General features: G+C 32.9%; 1 protein-coding gene and 1 pseudogene across 2 annotated transcripts; both read left to right on the forward strand.

Moving 5' to 3' along the window:
* The first annotated feature begins 1,009 nt into the window (after nt 1-1,009).
* LOC110686164 (probable xyloglucan endotransglucosylase/hydrolase protein 6) lies at nt 1,010-3,523 on the forward strand. Of its 2 annotated transcripts, XM_021862756.1 has the most exons (5): nt 1,010-1,304; nt 1,837-1,937; nt 2,101-2,297; nt 2,915-2,996; nt 3,400-3,523. In XM_021862756.1, exons 1-4 carry the CDS (start codon nt 1,124-1,126, stop codon nt 2,970-2,972), a joined length of 537 nt encoding a protein of 178 aa, XP_021718448.1. In that variant the 5' UTR covers nt 1,010-1,123; the 3' UTR covers nt 2,973-2,996; nt 3,400-3,523. The 2 variants fall into 2 exon arrangements, with proteins under 2 accessions (XP_021718448.1, XP_021718447.1); XM_021862755.1 differs by lacking the exons at nt 2,915-2,996; nt 3,400-3,523 and adding an exon at nt 2,394-2,859.
* A 6,785-nt stretch (nt 3,524-10,308) lies between these two features.
* LOC110686165 lies at nt 10,309-23,703 on the forward strand (annotated as a pseudogene).
* The last annotated feature ends 1,147 nt before the right edge of the window (nt 23,704-24,850 follow it).

The raw sequence follows: 24,850 nt of genomic DNA on the forward strand, positions 1-24,850 counted from the left end.
ATTGAGAAATTGAAGAAATTAAATCAGAATCAACATAAGAGGGATGTATGCAGGCCCATGATGGGTTGCCGTTAGCTGGATCAGCCTGGATGAAACGAAAGGCCGGGCTTATTAGTTCATTATTATAGTTTCCGTTCGTCTTAATTTGTTAGCCCCATATTAAATTTTAGATTGTCTTTTAAAAATTGTCTCATTTCTTTAGACAATAACGTATTCTCACCATTTAGCCCACTTGCATCCACTCGTAAAAAGTGAAAAAGACTATGATACCGACTTGCAAAATTTTGCTCCAAGCCTTAATAAAGTAACATTTTGTCCCTAATGCCTTAGTGCCCTATCTCCCTTTTGATAAGGTATGAATTGAAATTAATTGGGTGGGTTATAATAATTAAACATTTAAACAACTAACACAACCTATTTTAATAATGGGGACCAAGACCAAGGGCAAACATTTAAAGTCGCACTAAAAAAAAAAACCAAATAGAGACTAATGGAGTTTTGTGAATTTAAATCAAAGGTGAAACAACGATAAACTTCAAATTATTCATGTGTAAAAAGGTTTTATGGTAAGCTAAGGCAACCGACAGGGTACATTGCTTCGTCTTGTTAATTGAAATATTAAAGAAACGATTGTCAGCACTCCATACTTTTCCTTTCTAACAAGCCTTAATAGAAAGAATTTTAAACATGAGGCAAACATTCAAGGACGACAAAGGGAGTATTAGATTATCGAGTTTCGTTTCTTGACATGGAGTGTTACCTAAGAGAATCGCCATGACATTTTCTTTTTACTATCCTACTAGTACATACTATTGTACTAGCAAGGTTATTAGTTGGGGACATTTTCCCATATGTAGGACTCTATCTGAAAGTATTGGGACAATATTGATACTTATGTTAGATTTCATAATTAAGATAACTACAGTGTATGTAGTACATTAGTACAATAGTACTTCAAATTTCCCCTCTACTAATTTCCTATTGGTTGCAAGTGCACTAGCGATCCTCAATATATATAGAACATCACTTGTATAAATTAATATCCATGTTAAATTTGTGGTACTAGAATAACAATTTGTTTATTTTATCTATTTATTTTTCTTCTAATTTCATAAAGGTAATAATGAGCATGGTTTTTATAAGAAATGTTGCTCTAGTTTCTCTCATTTTATTGTTTCACGGTCTTGCAATATATGCAAGGCCAGCAACATTTCAACAAGACTTCAAAGTTACATGGGCTGACTCTCATTTGAAGCTTGTTGAAGGATGCAGGGCCATTCAGCTTATTCTTGATAGAAATTCAGGTAACGTAATCATATATACATAACAACTAAAGCTAATTTAATCCATCATATTAATTGATTTTGAAATGAGACGACCTACAGAGTTTAAGTTATGTTGTCTATATTCTCTCCCTTTATGCAAGCTTGACTTATTATCTCCAAGTCCGAAATGTGGCCTAATATTAAATTCGAGTATTGCTTATATATATGCATGCATGTATGAAGACATCTTTTGGTGTTAGGCTCTCTAAGATAGCATTGATAGATGGTGGATATGATACTTATAAGGTTAGTGTCTCTGTCTAGCTAGGACAAGCATACGCACCAAAAAATATAACCTATACTCCCTATAAATACTATGTATAATACCTTAGTGTCTGTGGACTACTTCCATATAAATATATACGAGTAATTGGTTTTAAGATGAAACTTTACAAAAAGATTATGTTACTTTACTTATGTACATGCGTCAGCCCCCCCCCCCCCCCCCAACTATCTTACGAACTCAGAATCTTAAAAACTTCTTATGTTGGCTTAAATCTTATAAATATAGGATGTGGATTTGCATCCAAGTACAAATACATGTATGGACGAATTAGCATGAAGATCAAGCTTGTAGCTGGTGACTCTGCAGGAACTGTGACTGCATTTTACGTGAGTTGCCTACACTACAACTCCAACTTATTTGAAAATGAAAAAAAAATGTTTAATATACTTTTCCTCAAAAAAATTAAAAAATGTACTTATACTTTAACTTATCTCATACATTGTATAATTTGTATATAATGGAAGATAAATTTTTTAAAACCATTGTTAGATGAATTCGGACACGGACACCATACGTGACGAGTTGGATTTCGAGTTCTTAGGAAATCGAACAGGACACCCTTACACGGTTCAAACAAACATATTTGCTCATGGTAAGGGAAACAGAGAACAAAGGGTTAATCTTTGGTTTGATCCTTCTGCTGATTATCATACTTACTCCATTCTATGGAACCATCACCAAATTGTGTAAGTCGCATAACTTATATGTTTTTTTCTTTTGTTAAATTCAAGTGAAAACGACTCGATTAGTAGATGGTAAATTATTAATTTTTAAATGTGTAGGTTTTCTGTGGATGAAGTACCCATTAGAGTATACAAAAACAATGAAGCAAAGGGAATTCCATACCCAAAATCCCAACCAATGGGATTGACACTTTATCTTTAATAAATACAAAAGATAAAGTGTCAATCTCAATTTTTTTTTTTTTTAATAGTATCTCAAATCTTTCTTAACCTTCTTGTATATCTCGTATATACAAAGATAAGTTTCAAATCCTTAAACTTTAACCAACTAAATTAGTTGACATTCACTTTTTTTTTTTTTTTTTTTTTTTTTGCGGAATAAAATAGTAAAGTTGACTGCAAATTGTACTCAGTAGAATACTAGTACTAGTAACAGATTGGTTAACTCAAATTGGGAGAGGTTTTCTTTTGTTTTACAAAAATGGTTAAATCAAATCACCATTAGATTTATCTTAACCTATATTTTCCCAAAAAAAAAAAAAAAAAAAAAAAAAAAAAAAAAAAACTGTTCAAAGTATAACAATCGCGCTTCTTTCTTCCTTTCTGTCTCTCTCCAAAAGGTGGTTTATTCCGGCGAGGCGGCGACCACCAATCTTTTCCGGTGAACAGTGGCCTTAATTTACTTCCTCCTCCTCTTCTACGGTATATATTACTTCCTTTTTTTTTTTTTTTTCAGAATTCACAATGTAAATCAATTATTAGTGATTTAGGGTTTGAATTGAAATCATATATATTGCAACTCTTTGTTAAATTTTGTTTTGAATCTAGATTTTCATTAAAAGTTTAAAACTTCCCCTTAACTTTCTATTTCATTGTTGTTTATTTTTCTTTATCATTTGCCCAGAAATTTGAGCTGACGTAAAAAAATCAAAAACATATTGCTTAAATTGGACTGATTGGTGGGTTGTGTTTGTATTGTTATAAGTTTATGAACAATTTATTATTTTGCTAATAATATGTGAAGGTGGATTCCTGCTTTAATATGTAGGAAATGTGTGAACTTGTGTATTGTCTTCTCTGATTTCCAATGCTATTTTTATTGCAGAAAAATGGGGTGCGTTTTAACTAAAGGATAGAGTCGATTTCGATGAGATTTCGTATTTGTTAGCTATTGTTTTGTGCTAAACCGCATGATGTTAGTCTTACTGAGAAGAACTGCTCCTCGAATTCGATAGTAAATCCTTGTAGTATTACCCTCTTCAATAGATATTTTTCAAGCCGGGTTTGTGTTGATGAGGGTGAAAGGAATTCTTATTCATCGACTTTGGTTGAGAATGGCAATGGTTTAAGGAATCGTCTTGGAGGAGGGATTTCTAATATGCCATTGCTTTGTCAGGATCAACCTCGGCTTGATAGCTGTGAAATTGAGGTTGTTGATTTAGATACTTGGTCTATTTCATCGGGTTTGTCTTGTGTTTCAAAGAGCAAACAAAAGGAATCACAGTTGAGGATGGTAGGTTTAGAGGAAGTAGATGATCATCTTGAACAAGTTGAGGATGATCTCGATATTGATGAGATTGAAGATATGAGACTCTATGGAAGCCTTTTTTACAAGATTGAGAAAAGTTCGATGGAGTTTGAAGAATACAAATTTGACTATCATGGAAAGAAGTTAAAATCCAGTACAAATGATGAAAAGGAAAGCAATAAGAAAGAAAGCCTGAAATGTGATTTGGCTCAAAACAGGCAAAAGTCTTTGAAGGGTCAGGACAGTCACCAGGCGAGTAGCAAAATGATAATACTTTTGTTGAATAAATCAATTTGTTTTTATAATTATAAATATTTACGTAATTTGTTAATTAATAAATAATTTTACGTAATTTGTTAATTTCTAGATGATGCCCGTGCGATGCACGGTTTTTTCATCTAAGATTTTTAATTATTTGATTTATTGTATTTAATAATTTCAGACAAAATTACAAAAGTTTAATATTTATGTTTTTTACTATAATTTATAATGAATTTATTAAATATAAATAAATTGTAAATATGATATTTTTTCATCTAATTCGTATATACAAAGATAAGTTTCAACTCCTAAAACTTTAACCAACTAAATTAGTTGACATTCACTTCTATTTTTTACGGAATAAAATAATAAAGTTGATTGTAAATTGTACTTCGTAGAATACTAATACTAGTAGCAGATTGGTTAACTCAAATTGTCAAATTGAGAGGGATTTTCTTTTGTTTTACAAAAATGGTTAAATCAAATCACCATTAGATTTATCTTAACCTATATTTTCCCAAAAAAAAAAAAAAAAAAAAAAAAACCCTGTACAAAGTATAATAATCGCGCTTCTTTCTTCCTTTCTGTCTCTCTCCAAGAGTGGTTTATTCCGGCGAGACGGCGACCACCAATCTTTTCCGGTAAACAGTGGCTTTAATTTACTTCCTCCTCCTCTTCTACGGTATATATTACTTCCTTTTTTTTTTTTTTTCAGAATTCACAATGTAAATCAATTATTAGTGATTTAGGGTTTGAATTGAAATCATATATATTGCAATTCTTTGTTAAATTTTTGTTTTGAATCTAGATTTTTATTAAAAGTTTAAAACTTTAAAATTTCCCCCTTAACTTTCTACATAGCCGTTTCTAATATTCTAGTGGCCCGGGGCAAAATGATATTACTTTTGTTGAATAAATCATTTGTTTTTATAATTATAAATATTTACGTAATTTGTTAATTAATAAATAATTTTACGTAATTTGTTAATTACTAGATGGAAGCCTATGTGATGCACGGTTTTTTTCATCTAAGATTTTTAATTATTTGATTTATTGTATTTAATAATTTCAGACAAAATTACAAATGTTTAATATTTTTTTTTACTATAATTTATAATGAATTTATTAAATATAAATAAATTGTAAATATGATATTTTTTCATCTAATTCGTTTTTACTGAATTCATAATATTTAAATATAAATATTATTAAATTGTAAATATAAATTTATTAAATATAAATAAATTGTAAATATGAGAAAGGAAATATTGATACTCATAATATTTTTTTATTTAAATAGAATATATTTAAATAATATGTAAAATAATTAGATGAAAGTCTGTGCGATGCACGGATTTTCATACGTATATCTCAAAAAAAGATATTTCTTATATACTCTAAGTTTCTTTTTTTAATATATATATATATATATATATATATATATATATATATATAATTATTTGACTTATTTTACAATTTAATAATTTCAGACAAAAAAAAATAAAAACAAATAATAATTTAATTAAAATGATATTGTCAATTACAAAAGTATTATTTTTTTAATGTAATTTATAATGCGACTTCATTTATTGTTGTTTTGTATTTTATTCGTTGTTCTTAGTTATATGACAATAATATGATATCTTTCAAAAAAAATAATTATAAATATGATATTTCATTGATTACATATTAGGATAAAATCTATAATGTGAAAGATAATAATTTTTTATTTTTAAAATAATTTAAATCTTAAATCATTATTCGTTACTTTTTACACTTGAAATTAACTCTCAAATATATATATCATTATGTATATTTTTTGTGATCTCTTGATCTCTAACAAATTATCTGTCTTTTAAAGTTTTTAGACATCAAATTTTTACAGAAGGTAAAGTTTTTTATTTGGTTAAAAGTTTTAAATTATTTTATGAAAAAAAATCTTATATATCGGGTATTTAGATAAAACCATTAAATTCATAAGATAATTTTTATTTTTTTTAATAATTTAAATCCTAATATCCTACGGATTTTTATACATAAAATCTCATACACATAATTTTTGTAATTAGATTATACTCATAATATTTTTTACATTAAGTTATTAGATGTAATATTTCGATGTAAAAAAAATTTGTATTAAAAAAAAATTCGATAGGATCACCAACTTAGTTCACATCGATATCTCTTCCATCTAATAAAAGTGAATAAATAGAATATGTTAGCAAAAATAAAATTTATATAAAATTAATCTTTATAGTCTTATAAAATAAATTAAAATATTTACCAGAAAGTGAATAATTGTTGTGAAATTAATCTAAAAATTGTAATTATACAAAATTAAATTTATGCATTGGAATTTTTTCATCTAAATGTCACAAATTTTAATTTAATTATAATTAAGGAATAATTTTTGTTTCTTATCATAAACACTATCAAAATTTATCTTATAATAGTACGTATATAAATCCTATATCTAAAGATGATTATTTTACAAGAAAATTTTTAGTTTTTTAAATAAATTTAATCCTAATAAATCAATATTCGTTGTTTTTACTTACGTGAAAAAATTCTTAAATCTCATTCGCCAATTTTGTTTAGGTGGCAAACGAAATTTTAATTCCAAAATATAATTGAAATCTAATTTTTAATTGGTCGAAAATATACTTTTGCTTATGTGGCGCTCCGAATGCTCTTGAAAAATGCCTACTTTATTTATATATATTAGATTTAATCAATTACTTTAATTGCAGTATTTACACTTTTTCACTATTCACACACCTCTTTTGAATTTCTTTTGTGATTCATTCGTTAGAATATTATATTTTTAAATAGTTATATGTGATAATTTATTTCGTAATTAATCAATTTATTACATGGTTATGACACATACAAAATGTGTGTAATTACACTTCTACTTGAAATCCTTCTTTAATTCATCTCATTCTATGAAAGAGTATTAATTTGACTTACTTGTTTCAATCTATAATTATGAGTGAGAAATCAATAATAATCATGTTTCATAAATGTATCATCTCATAATTAAATTATCATTTATTATCAAGCTTGTAAACATGTCATTAAATAGAATTTATCAAACAATCCAAGAATCATAATCTTCTTATAATTTAATTTTCAGAGTATATAAAATACCTATTAAGATACTATGCAAATATTAAAAAATCCATACATGTATACATACCAAATAAAATTATCAACCACTTAAAAATCATCTCACTCGATTCTGCTATATCTTAAAAATAATTATTGTCAAAACAAAATTGCATAATTAAAATATTTTAAGCCTAAAACAAGAAAAACCTTCTCATGTAAGAAATAAAAACTTGTAAGAAAACTTCTGAAACACAACTACTATCATCAGTAACACATACACATCTAAATCCCTTCCAATTCAAAGTGGAATCTTGATTTTGATAACTTTAATATAAACTATTACTATAAAAAAATAACATTCATTAAGATATCTTTATACAACTACAATTATAATAAATTCAAACATTTAATGCAAGAAAAATAATACCTCCATTTTTTAAAATGCGCATCACTTTAATCGGCATAATTTGTTAGGAGATTGACTTGAATTCTATAAATAATATGCACAAAAAAATTGATACATTGTATAAAATTTCATAGTATCAACTAATTATAATAAATATATGATCAAAATTATTGAAGGTAAAATAATGTTATGTATCAACAAAATGTATATTAAAGTGTTTCAATTACTTTAGGATGATTTTTTTTTATAAAAACTTTAGGATGATAAATTTTGTAGGGTACCCCTCCGTATTTTATTGGTTATTATCATATTTTAAATATTATTCATAATACTTCAACCGTTTCTTTTTATTGGTTATGTTTAGATTTTAAAAGTTATTCATAATACTCATTCCGTCCCAAAATATAGGAGACGTTGGACTTTTTTCACTATATATGTATTAGTTTTGATCATATTTTTTTATTAACATAATAAAAACTTATTTTATCATAAAATATGTTGTTAAATAGGTATATATATAAAGTTTCAAAATATAATTTTAAAATAATTTTCATAATAATTAATTATATACAAATAAATTCAAAGTAATGCATTGACATGCGTGCAATATTGACTGTGTCATGTATTCATGGATAGAGGGAATTAGATAATATTTAAATTTACTCACGAAAGTAAAAGAGTCGTGTGAGATCATGTTTGACTCATCTCAACGAATGCTCTATTAATATTCAATCGTTATAATTTTAAAAAGTATGTAATGAATAATAATCAAATACGTGTATTGACAAACGTGTAAAAGTCAAAACGTATCCAATAAAAAGTGAAGAAGGGAGTATTACACTTTAGATATAGGGTAATTTTGTGAAAATTTAAGATAATTTTACCAACAACTACCATTATAATGACTACTTTGAGAACAACTAACTACCATTTATTTATTTATTTTTTTGTAAAAAAAAAATCTACCACAAAAACCTTGAGTAACTCAAATACATTTAATTTCTAAGCAATAATCTCCAATTGAGGGAGCTAAAAAATCGGTCGTTTCAACAACAAGGGAAGGGAGGAGGGGCAGTTTCATCGACCTGAGAAGAAAGGGGCTATTTGGGGGATGGGGGAAGGGGGGTTTCGATGGTGTAGGTGGGTCGCCAGAGTGTTTTTAGGGGTAGAGAAGGGCCGACTGGCTATTATCGGTTGCTAGGGGAGGCGGGCGGTCGAATTTCGGTCGGGCCGGGGGTTGGGGCTAAGAGGAGGAAGGATGGTAGCTGGCTGGGAAGGGTTTTTATTTATTTTTTCTTTTTTTTTTACAAAAAAAATTTGGACCAATTATGTTGTGACACATCACACATTGCTTTTACAAAATGAAAATCACCCTTTCTTTAAGTCACTGGTTAATCGATCTAGTGGAAGAAAATCAACCCAAAAGTTCATAGTGCTCTCTAATTAACGTAATTTGGGATTATTGAGAGTAAATTGCTGAAAGTTCGGATTAATAAATTATAGTGAATTTTTCTAAATATTAAAACTTAGATTTTGGAAGCATCCAATATAATAGATCGAAAAGCGAAGACAAGTCGAATTCAGGGTAAATTGGAGGATGAAATGGAGTCGTTTGACTCTTGAAATTGTCGTTTTTAATCTCTTTAGTTTTTTTAAAAATGTATTCCTTTAATGGAAGTGGTGTTACTTATGTTTGTTGGGAGATGTAGCAAAATTTCAATTTCAGATTTACATAAACGCGTAGTAGGTGTTGTTAAACTCATTTGTATGTGATATCTGTAAAAGTCGTTACAACATCATGACCTTGTATGAGAATATATACTTCCTCTGTCTCACAATATAGTTTTTGTTTTCCTATTTTAGAGACCCAAAATATTGTTCCTGTTTCTATTTTTTAATAGATGTAAAGACCATTATACCCTTAATTTTTACTTTATTAATTGAACTTCCTTATTTACCCTTAACTTATCCACTTGCATTGTACTTTTTTCACTTTCTCTCTCTAACTTTTGTCTATAATTGAACTTTTTACCTTTTTTCCCTTATATTATCCACTTGTCTTGTAGTTTTGTCTAGTTCTTTTCCACTTCTCCTCCCATTTCTTAAATACCGTGAAAAAAACAAAATAGGAACTATATTATGGGACGGAGGGAGTATAACATATGGTTTTGTCAGATCACAAAGAAATGTGATTGACATGTATGAAGCATATATCTCAAGAGGATTTTATACATTTGAATTATTGGGGTCCCTTAATGTAAGACATACTGATTTTGGGTTGTTTCCGTCATTTCACCAATATTCATAGACTTTTAATTGTATGTTAGAAAATATCTTGCACAACACGAAACATTATCACTAACTTCCCTCGTTCTATCAATAGTCTCATCGCATGTTTAAATGTATATTGGTAAGCCTAATATGCATTGTCCTTACTCGTTGTAATAGCGAAATAGTAAATGTCGTTAATGACCTTAATTGATATTGCGTAAGGGCTTCTTATGCCAATAGTAACTTATGTTAATTACTGTCCTTTGCTTTGTTATAAACTCAGTTTAATTAATGTAATTTCAGCTGTTTTTTTATTAAAAAAACTCTTAAAAACTTTCAAAGAATTAATACAAACTTTGACATATGGAAATATCAAAAAATATTTTAAACATATTTACATAAAATCTTTATAAGTCCATCTGTCTCATATGGCGGGTCATGGCTTTTAAAGGCCTCCATTCCTATGTCCTAAGTCTCTGAGTTATTTCATTGCAGCGCACTCAAGTTCTCCATTGAAGCGCACTCAACGTTCTCCATCGAAGCGTTCTCCGTTGAATCTAATTCTTGTATCCCCCATTGAAGCAGCTTCTAAGGTAAGTTGTTTGTTGTTGTTATCATCACATTAATTTCACAATCTAGGGTTTATATTTGATCTAATCTAATTTAATTATCAGTGCTTTAAGTTTAGGGTTCGCAAATTCTTAGATTATGAAACATCATATCCAAAAGAAAAGAAGATTATGAGCGTAATTTGATTATTGAATCAAGTATCCCTAAAATTATGTATTTTTCGAGATAATTCAATATGAAATCAAATCTCTTTTCCCTGGGCCTAGGGCGGCCGCCCCTCCTGCCCTGCCTCAGGGACGGGCCTGACTTTCTATTTCATTGCTGTTTATTTTTCTTTATCATTTGCCCAGAAATTTGAGCTGACATAAAAAAAATTAAAAAAATCAAAAACATATTGCTTTAATTGAACTGATTGTTGGGTTGTGTTTGTATTGTTATAAGTTTATGAACAATTTATTATTTTGCTAATAATATGTGAAGGTGGATTCCTGCTTTAATATGTAGGAAATGTGTGAACTTGTGTATTGTCTTCTCTGATTTCCAATGCTATTTGTATTGCAGAAAAATGGGGTGTATTTTAACTAAAGGATAGAGTCGATTTCGATGAGATTTTGTATTTGTTAGCCATTGTTTTGTGCTAAACTGCATGATGTTAGTCTTACTGAGAAGATTTGCTTCCTCGAATTCGATAGTAAATCCTTGTAGTATTACCCTCTTCAATAGATATTTTTCAAGCCGGGTTTGTGTTGATGAGGGTGAAAGGAATTCTTATTCATCGACTTTGGTTGAGAATGGCAATGGTTTAAGGAATCATCTTGGAGGAGGGATTTCTAATATGCCATTGCTTTGTCAGGATCAACCTCGGCTTGATAGCCGTGAAATTGAGGTTGTTGATTTAGATACTTGGTCTATTTCATCGGGTTTTTCTAGTGTTTCAAAGAGCAAACAAAAGGAATCACAGTTGAGAATGGTAGGTTTAGAGGAAGTAGATGATCATCTTGAACAAGTTGAGGATGATCCCGATATTGATGAGATTGAAGATATGAGACTCTATGGAAGCCTTTTTTACAAGATTGAGAAAAGTTTGATGGAGTTTGAAGAATACAAATTTGATTATCATGGAAAGAAGTTAAAATCTAGTACAAATGATGAAAAGGAAAGCAAGAAGAAAGAAAGCCTGAAATGTGATTTGGCTCAAAACAGGCAAAAGTCTTTGAAGGGTCAGGACAGTCAGCAGGCGAGTATCAAGAAGCCAGATTTAAAAGATTGTTTCTTGGTGAACAAGGAGCGGCTTGTTAAAACAATCGAGGAGAACTATGTTTTTTGTAACTATGATCTTGATGGCTCATCTGCTGGGAAAAAGTTAAGAAGCCCAACTTTCAACCAACTCACAGGGCCTTTCCATGAACCCTTTTGTCTAGACATTCATGTGTCAAAAGGTTCAGTTCGTGCTTGTGTAGTCCACCGAGTAACAAGCAAGGTCGTCGTTGTTGCACATTCCATTTCTAAAGACATGAAATTTGGCCTTGGGTCTACCAAAAGTAGAGTTGCTGCTACCTCTGTGGGTACAGTTCTAGCACAGCGTGCTTTGGCTGATGATATTCATGATGTTATTTATACGCCCCGAAAAGGAGATAAGTTGGAGGGAAAGCTTCAGCTTGTCCTTCAATCAGTTATAGATAATGGGGTTAACGTTAAGGTAAAGCTTAAACAGAGAAATCCTGGTAAACCTATTAGAAGACATGCTGACTAAGTGTAATTTGTTTGGTTGTGGCTCAGTAGTTCCAAGTTCCAGCCATCTACTTTCTCAAACAACTTGCTTAGCCCTGCTGAAATCGGGATGTTTGGTAAAGCCAGTGACGTTCTGATGGTGTTAAAGGTAAACAAATCCTCGATGTGCCAATTGGCAAGTGATTCGGCTGGAATTTGGAATTTGGTGTTTTAATAGGTTCTAGAATTAAGTAAAGCATCAGGCAGTATGCCAGAATACCATAGTCCACAGGTACTGAGTGTGGCGCTGTGATGAACTATGTACAACTATCAAGTAGAATATGAGTGTGGAGGTGTACCATCCAAAATTGTGGTGGTGTACCATCCAATATCTAGTACTGCTTTTGAGTGTGGTGTGTACTATCTGTAATTTTGCTGCTACTGAGTTTGGTGGTGTTGTTTTGCAATATAATACAAGCAAAGAAAACTAAGTGTATGCAAAAGTGAATCATCCTGATCATTAAGAGCTGTATCTTTTGCTAGCCATTAACATTCGACAGTGGGACACCAAGTGACTTTTCTATTGCCGCTAGCAAGTATCTTGCAAGCCCAAAAAAATTTCTTCCTGCAAACTTGCCACTTTGCATCTTCATTTCAGAGGCTTTATTCTTCTCTGATAAACAGTAATGATAATGTTATCAGATTCCCAATTTGTAAACTCAGAGCTGCGTCCCTGAAGAAATAGGAAAGGGAGCATAAATGGAAGAACATAAGCATATGGATGAATTTTTGCTGTACACTCTTATTCATAGTTACGGTTAAATAGCCCAAAAGAGACAATGATTGAACCGTAACACGTTGAGTAACATAGTTACGGTTCAATCGTCGTCTCTCTCTCCTCTGTTTTCATATCGCTGCTGCCTTTCTCTCTCCTCCAACAATTCCCCCAACATCCACCCGACTACCACTGCCGTCACTGCCGCCTGTCCGCCTGAAGCCCCCTTCAATCACACACAGATTTAGTAACTGAACTCTTCTCTATTCATTCTTTAACTTTGATATCTACCCTATTATCGTTCCTTCCTTCTTTTGTTTCATTATCTTGGTTTTTTCAATTCTTTCTTTCTTTCGTTTGTTACTTACTTAATTCATGTTCTGTTTTCTGGGATTATTAATGTAATTTTTGGAGTACTACTTGTTTGTAAACTTAATGATTCCATCCAATTTTATATCTTGGATGCTATAAATTCACTTGTTTATTTATTAATTATTTATGTGATCTTTGTCATCGTTTGTTTCATGTAACTTGTTTTTCATGATGTTTTGTGGGATAGATAATTTACTACTTGTTGGTATTGAAGTCAATGATTCTTGGGTGTAACTCATTGATTCATGTATGTTTGTTTCATAGGAATTCAAGAAAATATCTTTATGGTTTACAGTTAGTTAATTTGTACATGTGCATTCATTCATATTTTTCTTTAAGCAATGGTTCATTTGTTCTCGTGTGTCTGATCATAAATTTGAACTGCCGTTAAATGGGGTTGCTTTCTATAATTTCAGAAAACCAAAGTAGAAGGTTGATTTGGCTAGTCTATTTGGTGGGGTTGATGATTTCGAGACTTAAACTTGCAGTGATTTGTGGGTGAGATCAAGCATTGAAAACCCAGTATAATTCTGCATTTAATAGCCCTATTAAACCCTTCTTCAAAGTGGGGAGAGATGAAGTTTCAAATAGAAGACATCACAGTTTACTTCCCATATGACCGCATTTACCCTGAACAATAATCCTATATGGTCGAACTCAAGCGAGCCCTCAACGTCAAGGGTCATTGCTTGCTCGAAATGCCCACTGGAACTGGGAAAACAATTGCCCTTTTGTCCCCTTATTACTAGTTATGCTCTTTCAAATCCTATCAACCTCATTTACTGCACCCGTACGGTTCATGAGATGGAGAAAACCCTAGCAGAGTTGAAATTGCTCTATGACTATCAAGTTCGTCACCTTGGCCCCTCAACTCCGCTCCGTGCAGTTGGGCTTTCTTCTCGTAAGAACTTGTGCATAAACCCAGCTGTTGTCTCTGCTGAAAATCGAGATTCTGTTGATGCTGGTTGTCGGAAGCTCACAGCCAGTTGGGTTAGAGATTTGGCAATCGAAAATCCGAATATCCCTACATGCTCCTTTTTTGAGAATTTTGAGAAAGCTGGTTTAGAGGAAATTTTGCCCCTAGGAGTTTATACTATGCAGGATTTGAGAGCATTTGGCTAGCAGAAAGGATGGTGTCCATATTTCTTGGCACGACATATGGTGCAATCTGCTCATGTTGTGGTGTGCGGTTACCAGTATCTACTTGATCCAAAAGTTGCCGGGATAATATCAAAAAAGATGCAATGTGAGTCTGTGGTTATTTTTGATGAGGCTCATAACATTGATAATGTCTGCATTGAGGCTCTTAGTGTCAGTGTGAGAAGACAAACGCTTGAAGGTGCTACCAGAAATATTTCTAAAGATGTATCAAGAGATTGATAGGTATTTAAATTTTTGTTTGCAAGCCTTATTACTTGTTTATGACCCTTGAGTTTGAATGAACCTTTCTTATCAGTTAGTCCATTGTGTTTATGCTGGGCCTGCATTTATATTTGTTTGATGAATTGTAGAGAGTGTAGCGAATATCCTATTGGACAAAAAAGTTTAAATGCTGAAGTTGCCTTTTGTTTGCAATTGGCAGAGATTTTTTCATCGTATTCTTCTCAAATCACTTATGAAAATTTGATCTTATACCAGCTCTTGATTGTCACGAGGTTCAAAATATACAACTTTGTAATTAAATTTATCCTTAAGCCATAGTAAGATTCTTTGCTGGACTTTATTTTAGTTAATACTTTTGGTTGCAACCCATCTGCTGTCCTTGTTGGTATATTAGCCAACCCCTGTGGTCATATGAGACACGGAGTAAAGCTAGTGAAGTTGTAAGTTTTTGCCTTTCGTACACAATTGAGACTCAAACAGTTAAAATCATGGTTGCATTCATCTCAATGATCCAATATTCTTAGGCCCATCTATGGCAGAAAGCATTCAGTACTACATTCATTTTGAATTTGGCTTAAGCCATAATATGAGCTTTGTTGCTGGTCTTTATTTGGTTGATAAATTTGGGGCTTGCTTGCAACCAATTGTTCTCCTTGTTGGGATATTAGCCAACATGAAGTAATAATGTTGGACTGTTTCTGTTGGTGTCAAAACATGATTCTTAGAGATGACTATATGAGGTTGATCTAGGGTGAGCTTTGCTAAGGAATTTGCCTTAGTGGTCTTATTAGCAGTCAACAAAGTGTAGCAAATAATATTGAAGAATAAAATTGTAAGATTTGCCTATATTGCTGAGGCTAAATCAATTGTGGTTAGGTTGCATTCATCAAAGTGACCCAATCTTCTTAAGGCCAACAATGGAGGAAGGATTTGGTACCAATTTTGTTGCCGGATACTTTTTAGGGTTGGATACTTTTTTAGGGCATGCTTGGATTGTGGGTAACATAGTTAGGAAGTAATAAAAAGTCAAAGTAATGAAAGTTAGGGTGGTGAGAGGTGGTGATGAAATGAAGTGATAGTGAAGAGGATGTAACTACCCCAATTTGTGGGGTAATTACTTATCTATATCTCCCTTCTTATCACAACACCACTACATCACCCCCTTGATGCCACCTTAACTCACAACCTTTTCTCAGTTTGATATTACTCCACTAATTCGTTACCCCAAATCAATTATGCGCTTACAATTATGTTATCTCAAACCTGTAGATATTTTTATATAGTTGCCTTGACATAAATTGTATATTCCCTCCGTCCCCAATTCTTTGCAACATTTTCTTTTACACGGTCTTCAAGACAAGTTTTTGATCATTAATATCTTAAAATTTGTGTTGATAAAATTTATGAAATTTACATATTTAGAAACTATACATCATGACGAATCAAATAAGATTTCAAATGATAGTCTTTTGACATATATATTAATCAGAATGAATGGTCAAAGTTGTCAAAGTTTGACTCTAAAAAGGAAATGGGGCAAACAATAAGAAACGGAGGGATTACTTGTATCTGATGGTGTCAGTTGAAAAAGTTAACAGTCTGTTGTTTTAGCTTACTAGTTTATGAGTATATATTAAGTGATTATGTAGTCCATTTTATGTGGAAGGTTAGTTTATGAAATAATATTAACAGATTATTGTTCTATCATTTGATGTGTTGGGAAGGTTCAAGGCCACAGATGCAGGTAAACTTCGTGCAGAATACAACTGCCTTGTTGAAGGGTTGGCCCAAGAGAGATATTTACCAAGTATGTCATTGTTGTATAGGAATTTTATTTTAAAATATCGATTATTTGTCCAGGTGATGGCATTCCCTTACGATTCACTGAATGCTTCTTGTGCTGTTTTTGTTGTTATTATTATTTATGTATTTACTTTTTTCTCCAGATCCAGATGGAGATACTTGGCTTTCCAACCCAGCTCTTCCTGATGATATTCTGAAAGAGGCTGTACCAGGGAATATCCGCCGAGCAGAGCATTTTTTATCTGTTTTGTGGAGATTGGTGTAATATCTCAAAGGCCAGCTGCAAACTGAGAATTTTGGAAAGGAATCGCCTGTTTCTTTCGTAGCATCCCTTAATTCTCAAGTTGGACTCACCAAAAAACCTTGAGATTTTGTTATGACCGCTTGCACTCTCTTATGTTGACACTAGAAATAACTGATACAAATGAGTACTTAAATGTTCAGACAATTTGTGACTTTGCAACACTAGCAGGCACATATGCGAGGGGTTTCTCAATCATCATTGAACCTTTCGATGAGAGAATGCCTGATATCCCTGATCCTATACTCCAGGTTGGTTTAAACGTTATTTATGTGTATATAAGTGCTAGCCTGTTATATACAGTTAATGGTCGTTCCTGCCCCTTCTCTTTGTTTCTATAACTGTTCTCTGTTGTATTGTTATTACTATCTACTGTCCTCATGTCGAATTTTCCTTAAGTCGTAGGTGTTCCATCTCTTTATTGCTTGCCTTTTCGTATCTTTCGTGCTTTTAGATTTCATTACTTGCAATTCTCTTTATAATCTCTTTTTTTCTTTGGAATTTTTCAGCTGAGCTGTCATGATGCTTCACTTGCTATAAAGCCTGTATTTGAAGGCTTCCGGACAGTTGTGATTACCTCAGGAACTCGGAGTCCTATAGATCTGTATCCTCGCCTTCTTAACTTCAATCCTGTAGTCAGTCGAAGTTTCACCATGTTCTTGACAAGGGAGTGCATATGTCCGATGGTTCTAACTCGTGGAAGGTAAAAGCTTTAGGCGTTATCTGCATTCTTATCTTTTGCATTGGAAATTTTACTCTATTTTGTGCGAAGTTTTGAGTGAGAATATATATCTTTGATTAACAGGTAAATATTTTTATCTCTTAGCTGGTGACTAATTAAGTTTGTATGTTTGTTTCAGTGATCAACTACCTGTTAGTACAAAGTATGATATGAGAAGTGATCCAGGTGTTGCAAGGAACTCTGGAAGGCTACTACTAGAAATGATTTCTGTAGTTCCTGATGGAATAGTATGCTTTTTTGTCAGCTATTTCATATATGGATGCCATTCTTAATACTTGGAATGAAACTGGAATTCTGAAGGTATAGATGATGTTTAAGCATCATGTTTCTTTACTTTCTACATTGCCTGTTTTCTTTCTTATTTTTTAATCAGGCTGTTTGCTTTGTGAATTAATGTGTTGATGCTTTATACAAGATAGTCTTTTATTGAAATGTCATCATGTTTATCAGTGCGTGTTTCGTGTTTAAACTGGATCTTACTTCATATATTTTCTTTATCTTTCTTCTGGATGAAGATTTTTAATTACTTGAGGGATGGGCTTCCTTAATAACAACTCAACTGTTTTTAATTTTTGTAGGATATAATGCAGCATAAGCTTGTTTTCATTGAAACTCAAGATGTCGTGGAAACAACATTGGCTCTAGACAACTACCGCAGGGCTAATGATTGCGGGAGAGGTGCTGTCTTTTTCTCTGTCAAGGTACTTTAGCTATGTGCTATATATATGTCATCTTCTGTCAGTAATTTCAACTTTTGGAAAAGTAACTACTCGTACATTTGAAGTTGGTTTCTTTGGGCTTGGCACTTAACTATTTATATCCTTATAGCTTATAAATTGACAGCTAGAGGTGAGTAGTGGGTCAGCTTAGCTTGAGCCTATTCACCCATGGATCAGCTTGGACTTGTCAGGTTGGAGGTGTAATTGGCCAACTGGAGACTTAGCCTGATTAGCTTTGTTTTTTATATTATTTATCTTTATATTTTATATACTTTTATTTATCTTTTTATTTTAAAAAAAGAGAGTTGACAAACACTAGGCTGATTTGGACTAGTCTATTTACAACCCAGCCTGATCGCTTAATTGGTCTGAGTATAGGCCTTATCACTGCAACTTGGCCTGGTAATGGACCGGCACACTGACCAACTCCAAGGACACCCCTCAATTAATAACTATGTGGCTTCATGTTGGCTACCAAGTGTAGTAACCATCACCATTTCCGCTAAAGACACGCCTAATTAATAACCACGTGGCTTCAAGTTGGCTACCGAGGGTAGTAACCATCACCATTTCTCCTTTGACAATATGGTGATCAGTTAAACGTCACATGGTGTTTTTTTTGGTTTAAGCGGTGGTGATTAATAACAAAGAAGGTGTTATAGAGGTAGTTATCTTAATCCTTAAGAAACTGGACCTTATTGTTCTCTTCTTGTTATTTGATTATTGGTTACTGGTTAAATTTTGAGATGTTTACATACTTCACTTCTATTGTAGGGGAAAGGTAGCTGAAGGTATAGATTTTGATCGGCATTATGGCAGGCTAGTGATAATGTTCGGGGTTCCTTTCCAATACACATTAAGCAAGTGAGTGCCTACTTTCCCATCTGAGTGCCTACAGGCTGATTTGCAATAATTTCTTCTTCTGAAAACCAAGAATATGTATGAAAAATGCTTTGAAGTGATCATATGGCCTTAGAAAGAGGAAGAGTGAGAGAGGGAGGAAGGAGAAAAAGTGTGCGTGTGTGTTTTTTTTTTTTTTTTTTTTTTTTTGGTGGGTGGGTGTGTGGGGGGGGGGGTACTTTACATAAATTAAAGGTAAGGTTGATTCTCTCCCAAGTACAAGCATACTCTGTGGCTTGAACACTCCAAAAACCAACTAAAGAAACACTCCATAATATTCTTCTCTCTAATGTGCTTTGTCTACAGAATTTTCCCCTCTTTCTTGACTCCCTTGCGAATAACAAAACCTCCACCACTTTAATAGCATTGTGTACGAGTGTATGACCCTTGTTACAGCCCAAACCTGACACCATACCCAAATTCCATTCATTGTGTCGTAACCCGTGGCAGAACACTGCCATAAATTGCTTGGTTTCAGCCTCTTATGGCCAAAGTACTTCTATGACCAAGGTGGCCAATGCTTTCTCATAATCTTACATTGTTTTACTGTTGTGATGTGCGATCTGTGTCTTCTTTTTAACATCTTTACTCATCAGTTGAGATCAAATAAACTGAGCTTGTTGGATCTTTACATTGCAGGATATTGCTTGCCCGACTGGAATATTTGCGAGACACTTTTCAGATTAAAGAAGGAGATCTTTTGACTTTTGATGCTTTGGTATGGTTGTTACCACAATATTGTTGTCCATTACTGACATAGTTACCTTGACTCGGCTAAAAGGATCATATACAGGTACAGATCTGAGTGACCGGTATGGCAATTCTTAAAATCAGGACACGGGGACTCTGTCTGAGATTTGGACACGGGTGTGGGGACACGGCATAAATAACTAATAAAATAATACTTTGTAATTATCTATATATACTACACTATAAGACAAGCGAATCAATGTGGAGCTAACAAGTGTCACTCCTTGATTCGCTTCTCTTATAGTGTATAGGTATAATATATTAAATAATTAATTCAATGAAAAAAAAATATATACTCTGTACAATTTATTTTTAGCAAATAAAATTGTTATGTTATGCATGACTAATAATAAGATTTCCTTCATTACAATATCACTTAAGATTATTCTACAACATCTTTGATATGATCACGAAGGATAATCACAAAAGTTTATTTTACACTAATAAGGAAAAAATTCTTAGTATTTGCATGGGTGATATTCTCTTTATTTGCATGCATGATATACTCTTTATTATTTGCATAGAAGAAAAATCTTATTATTTGCATGGGTGATATTATATGCATGCAATCTAATTCTATTTATTTGCACGTGTGAATAATTTGCATGGGTGATATTCTACAATGATATTATTTGGTGCATCGGTAATATTATTTGAACATTATATAATATTATTGTAATATTACTTGCATCAAGTAATATTACGGTGTATAATTGTACAGTATATGACACTTATATCTCATGCATCATACACAAATTATTCTTGGTTAGTTGTTTCCTAAAAGTATAATCTTCGTTACCCATTATAATATTGGAGATCTCAATAATAATCTTTTTAGAGATCTTAGTTGTTCTTTTTATTATCATGAATCGAGTACATTATATTATGCTTCATATCACATAATAAGTTGTTTTGTGTGTGGGGTAGGGGAAAAAGTAGAGAGAAACTGTTGGGACCACTTACTTAAAATGGAAATGTAGCAAAAATATAGGTAGGATATAAAAGGAAATTGTAGCAAAAAAAAAGGGGACAGAGGGAGTACTAATTTACAATGTCTGTTTTTGCTTTGAGCTGCCGGACTAATTCAAATGTTCTGAATCAGAGACAAGCTGCTCAATGTGTAGGCAGAGGTATACAATCAAAGGCTGATTATGGGATTATGATTTTCGCTGACAAAAGGTCTGTTAGTGTACTTCAAATTGTTTTTGTCTTGGTGTGCATGCTAGTCTCTTTGAAGAAATATAAATCCTACTAATACAAGAAGCACAAGATTGCTTAGTTTTTTGTGTAGATACTTCATATCGGTTGGCTTTTTAATAATTACACTCCGTATTTGATATAGTGGCTAATTGGATTTAAAATGTCTGCATCAAATATGTTGATTTTTCTTTAAAAGCAAACTTAGCAAGTCACTCCTTAGGAATGTCTTTCATGCATTTGCAGATTTGAATTTCATTAAGAAGCTGTTGGCAACAGTGTTTAGTGATTAGGAGTTTATTAGTTGTGCTGTTGTTGTAGTTGCTGTGTTAACTAGAATGGGCAAAAATGAAAATCAGATGGATTAATTAACTTGCTCGATTGGACAACTTTGTCCTATTCATCCCCAAAATGCTTCATCCTTTGTTACTTGTTTCTGCAGATACAGCAGGCATGATAAGCGCTCCAAGCTTCCTGGATGGATTTTGTCTCATCTTCGTGATGCTTACCTTAATATGAGCACTGATATGGCTCTACACATAGCAAGAGGCCAAGAGAGGTATGCCACACTCTACGTTTTATATTGTCTACTGAGATAATTTTCTTTCTAAATCTAGTACCACCTGTCCACCTGCCAACATTATTTTCACTCTTAACAATTCTTTTAGTTTCTATTTTTTCAAATGTTTTTCTTTTCTTTTTATATTTTCTTGGCTACAGTTTCTCCCAAAGATGGCTCAACCATATGATAAGACTGGTGCCAGTGGTAGGAAAACCCTGTTGTCTCAGGAAGACATTGAACAGATGAGCAATGGCAGTGCAGACGTGCCAATGTTCTGAGTTTTCAACAATAATCCCGTCCTGCTCTATCCGACCCGAATACCCGCTTTGCATCTGCATTTCAGAGGCTTTATTCTTCTCTGATAAACAGTAATGATAATGTTATCAGATTCCCAAGTTGTAAACTCAGAAATAGGAAAGGGAACATAAATGGAAGAACATAAGCATATGGATGAATAAGAGGTCATTTAAGCAAAGCTGGATATGGTTTGAGGTTGGAGACTGGAAGAATTCTAATTGAAATTAAGTGACAAAGAGTCCTCACTGAATATATATTTACCCTTCTTGAGGTAAAATCTTTCTCTGTCTTCACCTTCCTGAGTAAATTATTGATTAAATTGACATCTACTTCCTATGGTTTGGTAAAATCTTGCTGCATTGTTTGAACCATGATGTTAAAGTCTAAAAAGAGTGGCTTATTGTAAATGTTAATTTGAACCTCAGCTGGTTTCTAGGGACATAAAAATATTGTTGTATAAAGCAGGGGAAGCTTCTGAATTGGGTTGGAAAATTAAAACTTCTGACTGCTGAATTTAGTATTTGTTGTATGGTGCTTTTTGATATTGCCTGCATGTGTATATGGTATAGGCACCCCCCAAAAAGCTTCTGAATTGGGTTAGAAACTAGATGCATTCCCCTTTGATTTTGCCCGGTATTAGGCACCTTTATGCAGCTATGGTATCGGCTCGGAGATCCTACACGGAATAATCACTTTTGGTTCATGTAGCCGACTCTACTTATGGGATTAAGGCTTTGATTGATTGATTGATTAAACTCTCTTCTTACTTACCTGTTTGTAGTAGTATTCTTTTTGGGTCTAGGTGATAATTGGTTCATCAATAACGAATCTACTAGGAGCAATAAAGCTATGTGCTTGTACTAAGGGACACCAGCGATACCATCCTGCTAGTAAGAGATCACAGATGGACTCTGTGTAAATTACTTCTCAACTTCTTCCCTGGGATACTTGCCAGTGCTACTGGAGGCATGCTTGGTATAGGCGATGATGGAACCATTTTTTACACCCCTGTTTCTTGAACTAGGAGCTCCTCCTCAGGTTATTGATGTCATTATATTTCTTAACAGGACACATTTGATTGGGGGTCATTATTAAAGAATTGTGTTAAATACAGAAACTATCTTTAGATACATTAAATGGGGATTATTTTCCAAGTACATCTTCCTAAATGCATAGAATGACCTGTTATTTTGAAACAACTTATGATTAAAACATGACCTATATATATTTTAGTGACGGAGTGAGTTTTTACTTCTTTTTTCATCTTCTGCATTTTTTCTGTACACTCTGTATGTTAGTAGTATCATTATAATTTTATAACGAAGCATCTAAAGACATTTGGATATTTGATGCTACTTTAGCTTGTGCTTCAGATTAATACCCTTTAGAAGCGCGTATGATTCAGTATACACTACAGATGGCTAGAGCAACTTCGGCTTTCTCTATTATCTATTTCTGCTGTACTGCAATACATTGTAATTTGTAAAGCAGTTTCCAGCCCCATACGGTACGCAGCAGCAGTTGACAGCATACATGTTAAAGTCTAACAATTACAGTTACTTTGAGAGGTTGTAATCAAGGTTTAAATTAACGAGTTCTTGAAAAATGTTTTCGCTGTAGGATGCAGCTGTAGATTACGTAGTATACAGGTTATGTTGCTGTAATTGCTGCTTTCACTGGGCAACACATAGGATAATAACTATATGTACTAGGAAGAACATTTATAATCAATTTTATCCTTGCTTTCACTATTTTTGTTAGTACTCTTTGTCTTACTATGTTGCTAAGCTTCTTAAATTTGATCAGAGTTTTTGATGATTTGCTCCCTTCAACTATAGTGAAAGAATTTGCTAATAGTAGGTAGGCTGTTAGATTGAGGATTCACTTAATACAGAAGCTGCATAATCAATTAATCGTGAGCATATGGGTTTTGACTTTTGAGAGTTATCGTCATCTAGAGCTGTCAATTTGAGTATTCAAGTCGGGTTTGGGTTGGGTCAAATCAAGTCTCGGGTCAAATCAAGATCAGGTTATGTCGGGTCAATCTAGCCTCAGATCAGGTTCGGGTCGGATCAATTTCGATTCAGGTTATTCCGGGTCGTTCACTCTTTCGGGTGTAGGTCGGGTTCGATTCGAGTCAAATTCAAATCGGGTTCAATTTAAGGTTCGGGTTGCGTTGAGTCGGGTTTGGGCGGGTTAATAGATGATACATTTGGGTTAGGGTTGGGTCAGATAATTATTTGGTCGGATAATCTTAAAGTTGGATCATTTTTGGTTTTGGTTCAAGTTCAATTCGAATAAATATCGATGTGGTCAAGTTGAACCTATATAATTACGCCTTCCATAATTTGATCAAACATTATCAAGATTTTAGTAAACTTATATACGAAGTAATAAAGAACAAATGGTATATAAGGTGAATAAATTGTACCAATATGTTGTTAGGAATGAGGGTTTACTAAATTGTACCAATATATAAGCTGAACAAAAGGTATATAAAAAATTTATTAAGCCTTCCATGACTCGGGTCAATAACAAGTTGTGTTGGGCTATAATCGATTTCAGGTTCTGACTGGGTCGGGTTTTAGTTCGGGTTCGGATTGTCGTCGGGTCAGATTAAATCGGTTGACGGTTACTATCAGGTCGAGTGCAGGTTCGAGTTCTGGTCATAAAGTATTGGATCAAATCAATTGTCGATTAACATCAGCTTGGGTTCAGGTTGGGTTACAGGTCACTAGTTTCATCCCATTGTTCGGGTACAGGTCAGGTTCAGATCATTGCCAGTTCAGGTCGGGTTCTCGGATCGGGTTAGTTTTTAACAGCTCTATCGTCATCCATGAATTTAGTAGAGTACTGCCTCTTTGAATTTTTAGTCACTTTATCGCAACCTTTCATAAT

Source organism: Chenopodium quinoa, unplaced genomic scaffold (assembly GCF_001683475.1).
Source record: "Chenopodium quinoa cultivar QQ74 unplaced genomic scaffold, ASM168347v1, whole genome shotgun sequence".
NCBI lineage: Eukaryota > Viridiplantae > Streptophyta > Magnoliopsida > Caryophyllales > Amaranthaceae > Chenopodium > Chenopodium quinoa.

Coding starts and splice junctions, on each gene's coding strand:
- LOC110686164 (XM_021862755.1), top strand. CDS start 1,124: ATGAGCATGGTTTTTATAAGAAATGTTGCTCTAGTTTCTCTCATTTTA. Junction 1,305..1,836: donor TATTCTTGATAGAAATTCAG/GTAACGTAATCA, acceptor TTATAAATATAG/GATGTGGATTTGCATCCAAG. Junction 2,298..2,393: donor TGGAACCATCACCAAATTGT/GTAAGTCGCATA, acceptor TTAAATGTGTAG/GTTTTCTGTGGATGAAGTAC.